At 40.7% G+C, this 5,434-nt stretch overlaps 1 protein-coding gene across 1 annotated transcript; it reads right to left on the bottom strand.

Moving 5' to 3' along the window:
- Window positions 1-3,086: 3,086 nt before the first annotated feature.
- LOC306748136 (C-X-C chemokine receptor type 4-like) lies at window positions 3,087-5,133 on the bottom strand. The gene is made up of 2 exons (XM_079231263.1): window positions 5,080-5,133; window positions 3,087-4,738 (listed from the first exon to the last, which is right to left on the bottom strand). The coding sequence occupies exons 1-2, from the start codon at window positions 5,083-5,085 to the stop codon at window positions 3,605-3,607; spliced, it is 1,140 nt and encodes a 379-aa protein (XP_079087389.1). The 5' UTR covers window positions 5,086-5,133; the 3' UTR covers window positions 3,087-3,604.
- Between the last annotated feature and the right edge of the window lie 301 nt (window positions 5,134-5,434).

Genomic DNA, 5,434 nt, shown 5'->3' with positions numbered 1-5,434 from the left:
TGTTTTGACGGAGCACCAAATGCCCGGATGCTTTCGGTTCCGGCTAGAAACGAGTGTCTTTCAAGTGTAGTTCCGACTGCCTTACTTGGTCATGACAAAATAATGGAAACACCTAATGGAAAATGGCTTTAAAATTATCGCAGGTCAATTCGATCATACTTATACATGCTGCAAAAATTATGAATAATAAGACTACTTTGATATATAAATATCTGAATAGCATGACAAAATGGGCATAGCCTTCAGAAATTCCAAATCAAGTGACTGCATGTGATTTTTCCTTTCTTCGATTGATGCACTTACATATAAATATAAATAACAGCCAGGAACAAGGACAACAGAACTGGACAAATAAAGGTAAAGCATTGACAGGGCGGCTATGTACACAGGTAGCCGAAATAAATAGTTGTATAATGACTATTTACAAGTCAAGTGTTAAATAAATATGTACAAAATAGTGCAAATAATAGATAATGGATGTATATGCATGGACTGGATGATTTTGCACAGTATGTACATGTAAATATGTATATATATATATAGTATATACAGCATGCTATACACACATTAAAAACATATACATTTATTGACAGTGCATCATTAGTTTAATTGTTACAGGCTTACATGCCAAAAATAATAAAATAGCTAAACGACCACCTTGAGAAAATCCTAGTCTGTGGTTTAAAGTATTTAAAAAATGTTAATATCGGAAGTAAATCAATCAAAATTCACACCTCCAACAACATGCATTCAAACACCAACATGTTTGGTCATGCTGTAGTTTTTATTTATCCACTGTAACACTAAAAGTGTGACACTCCATGAAAAAACGGCCATGCCTTTGGTTGAGTGCACTAAGTTCATCCAGGTATCCAGTGACCTTTACAGGAATGGCCGAGCAGAGCGAGTGCTGGTGGTTTGAATACAGTGGGGGGTCATCAAAGCTGTTCTCAGGCTGTTGGCCACAGTTAGCTCCTGATGCAGGAAGCAGCCTTCCTGCTGCTCACTTTCCAACCAAAACAATGTAACCATTAGTGGAGCAGGTCATTGCCCAAAAGGAACCTATGGTATTTATTTACCTTTCATCCGTAGCAATAGGCCTTTTAAACCATCTCTGCACTTACTGGTATACTTATACTGTCTCTTGTAAGTTGAATACATCAACAACAACAAAACCTAAACGAGACCCAACAGATTCTGGACAATGGTCTCAAGTTGCAGTCAGAAACTAAGATGCACACAGGAAATGAATCCCCAGTAGAAAGCTGTTCCTGTTCTTTTCAACAGCTTTGCCCTTTAACCCACAAAAACAAACAAGAAACTCTTCACGTCTTCAACAAATTCACATGAGTTTGTTTTAACTAATATATTAGATGTCAGAAAGGTTGGAATTTTGCAATAAACTTGCACAGGAAGTTGATGTTGAGATTTTGCAAGAGATGGCTGCAGTATCATGAGAATACTATCATGTTAAAAAAGTCTGAAATAAACAGGTTATACGGAGGAGGCAATATATGTCGTCGGCCAGTGGCTATTTTCTCATTCCACAGAGGGATTAAAAGCTTTAATTGTGAATCAAAAGGACACTTTGCAACCAGGGGTTTTCCCCCCCAAAGGGTCCCTGAGTACTGTTTGTGCACTGAAGTGGACACTTTGGATAAAAGTATTGTGTTTTTTTATGGTGATGATGGTTATGTATTATGCAGCCACATAAGCAAAAATAATCAGTAAAATCATCAAAACAAATGACTTTAGGAAATATCTTCATTTATTTATTGTTGTGTTGTTTGTGAACAATGCCCTTCATGTGGTCTTTACAGAGCCTTTACAGAGTGTTTAAGTCATGGTTAAGATAAGATGAGATAAAGCTTTTATATCTCAATGGCAATTGTTAAGAAGGGTTTCGAGTTTATTCTATAGATTTTCTAGCCCTTTTGTTTTATTGGAGTTTGCAACAGTTCTTATTTCGAAATAATTCTTCATATCTGAACATTTCAACCACTTCAGGATATCTGACATGTAATTTATCCCCACTTATTAATAGTTCACTGTTAAACTCTGTATATTCTGTGTGAATGGTCGTTGATATGATCATAAAGCCTCTAATGACCCTCTCCTGATGCCAGAGAAAGAAGCAGCTAAAGTGCATTCATCTGAACACTTAAAGTGTTAATCACATATCTGTCCCTACACAGACGGAGGCAGCGCAGCTCTTATGCTAATTATGAAACTTCTGAAAACATTTCCAACTGAAAAAAACACCTTTTGTTGTATCCTGTTGCCCAGTGAGAGACCAGAGCCTCAGAAATACTCATTAGCCTTGTGGCCTGATGGGGGCACTTAACACCTGTTTACATGTAAATAAATGGAAACGTCCCTCCATTGGAGTTTTGAATGGATGCCAGCATTATATTGCTCAGTGGCCATTTGACGACTTCATTCTCCTTGACATCTATTGTTGCCAGCTTCCTTTGGTCTCCAACTTGACCATCACTCTGTCACCAGTTCTAGATTACATCTAGTATGTAGTGAAGATAGAAGAGCCCACAAAAAGATTGATGTCAGCGTCTGTGTTCGAAATGTGTCAACTTTGTTTGCATCTTCAGAATATATAACCTGTGTATGAATACTATTATGTTTCGTTTTGGGAGCAGGGACATTGTTACATTGACCCACTAACCCACTCTGTGAAGTGAATGAGGATACTTGTTTACAAGCCAATCATAATGGAGGCAGTATATCTTGCAAACTGAAAAGAAAGAAAGCTGGAAATGAAAGGAGAACTTAACATGCTATTTCCTTTGTTAAGGAGCCATATGGCTGCTAATTATAACCAAAGATTTGGGCTTTTGTGTCATGGCTGCTTAAGATGTAAAAGTGCACAGATGTTCTTGCAATTACAGGGCCTGTCTGCTTAGTCCTCCTTCTGCTTTCTAGCCAGATCAGGTGGAGACATTTGGGTTGACTGACACCTCCCACCCCCTCCCCCACATTACCTCCCTCCAACACACACACACAACTCATCACCCACCCCCGCTGGGAAGGAGGAGCTGGTTTTAGGTCAAAATGCACACCACACATTATGAAAAGCACAGATTTTATTTATTTACAGAAAAAAAACAGATTACAAATGGTACAAAAAAGCAGCATGCAGTTTTGTTCTTTTACAAAACATCCAGTGTAAATGACAGCAATAAATAATAGCTTTCAGATAATCACACAACTTAAGTGCGAACACACAAATTCTACAAACTATGTACAGGTTTCTACGAGCAGCTACCATCCATGAAAAAAGAGGAGGGCATTGAATGCCTGGCTTTGATAGAGCAGCACAGATTGTAAAGATGAAAACAGGGAAAATAGATTGTTATTGTAAAGCTGAGTGAATGGAAATGAGGCACTGCCTGCGGACACAATCTGCTTTGAGGAACATCAAACTTGCACAAATTCCAATGAAAACACAATTGCGAACAAATCAAAAAGTATAAAAACTCTTCTTTCTTTTCTCTTTTTTACATCTGTACAAAATGTAGTAAGTTCTTTGAAATTGAAGCTTAGTTTTTTTCTCCCACTCCTGAGAGTTTCAAGGCAGTTTGACTCTTTGTTAACTTGACAAAACACTTGAGGACTCGGACTCAGTTGACACAGATGAAATTGGCCCTCGCTTTTTTGTCATGAGAGTTACTTTCTGACTTGATCGGCTGCTGGCTGTCAGCGCACTCCTGGCGGATTTCTTGAACTTAACTCCCAGGAAAGCATAGAGGATGGGGTTGAGGCAGCAGTGAAAATAGGCCAGCGCCTCTGTGATAGAAATCCACGTCTCCACCACTTGTTGCAGTGTGCAGGGGGAAGAGATCACGCCCAGCATCATCAGGTTGTCCAAAAAGATGCCAACACAGTAGGGCAGCCAGCAGGAGAAAAAACAAACGATGAGGATGATCGTGGTCTTCAGCGCTTTCCTCTTCAGAGCCTGGCCCTTGGAGCCTTGCGACAGCTTGGCGATGATGATGCAGTAGCAGATGAGGATGACCAGACCGGGCAGTATGAAGCCCACTAGGATGCGCTGGAAGCGGAAAACAGCGGTCCATATGTGACTGCCTACTTGCGGGTAGATGCGCTGGCAGATGACCCTGACGTAAGACGTCTCCATGCTTTTGTTTAAAAAGGGGAAGTTTGAAGACCCTATATTTTGCACCCTGGCAAACACCAGGTCAGGTACGGTCAGCACAGCTGCAGGCAGCCACACCCCCACATAGATCACTCGGCTTGCAAGCAGCTTCCTTGTGGCTTGGCTGTTGGTGGCCCGTACAACTGCCAAGTATCTGTCTAGACTGATGAAGGCTAGGATCAAAACGCTGCTGTACAGGTTCAACGTGTAGATCATGTGCACGGACACACAGAGGAAACCCCCAAAGTACCAGGTTTTAACTGCATCCACGGCCCAGAAGGGCAGCGTGAGGACGAACAGGAGGTCCGCCACGGAGAGATGGAGCCGGTACTTGTCCGTCATTGTTTTGACCTTCTTCTGGTAGCCCATGACCACTATGACTAATCCATTGCCAATGATTCCCAGAATGAATATAATTCCATAAACTGTTGGGAGGAATATCTTATTGAAGTGGGTGCTGAGCGCTCTGGGACATGGCATGCCAAACTCCTGGAAGTCCAAGTCAAAGTCTCCAGACTCCTCTGAGATGTTGTCAGAACTGTTGTCAAACAAGTCAAAAGATATGTCAAGCTGAAAGAAAAAAACATTGAAAAGTTAGAAAACAGTTGAGATTTAGATTTCAGATTTCAGATTAGTTTTTTACATTCCTTTCCACAATTACTCTTATACAACAAAAAGTGCATTCTGCTAACTTCAGAGTTGGATAAAAGTTTAAATTGAACTTTCCTGAAGGTAATTTTCATCACTGAACGTATTAATTTAAATGCAGTTAATGATTACATTAATATAGTTAAATATACACCACTGTAAACACGAGTGGAACATTATTTTAAAAAAAGCATTAATTGCACAGCTTCAAGCACAGTCCTGACTGCCACATGTTAGAAAAAAATACCAATAAAGGAACTCACCTCCATATTTACCACTCGTTGAGAACGTAACTAGACGTTGCGGGTGTGTGCGTGCGGCAGGGGGATCCGTTGCTTGTCTGTAGGCAAACAACATATAGGCCTTTATATAAGGGCTGCCGGTGCGCGTGACCCCTCCCCCCCCAGGAGGAGGAGCAGCAGGATGCGCTCGTCTCCAAAAACGGTCGTCTATAAAAACGAACGACTCTGCCAGGGCGTCAGTTGGTGGAACTTTTTTTGTCAGAAACAAAAAAAAAACCGTGCATGTTAATTTCGTCACCTTACAAAACAACAACCTTGAACCACGTCTCTGGAGACTGTTGTTTGAGAGTGTGCCAAACTTATTTGGCCACTTTGA

The sequence above is a fragment of the Taurulus bubalis genome (assembly GCF_910589615.1).
Source record: "Taurulus bubalis genome assembly, chromosome: 15".
NCBI classification, from domain to species: domain Eukaryota; kingdom Metazoa; phylum Chordata; class Actinopteri; order Perciformes; family Cottidae; genus Taurulus; species Taurulus bubalis.
Note: the sequence above shows the minus strand (reverse complement) of the source record. Positions and strands in the feature narration are given on the sequence as shown.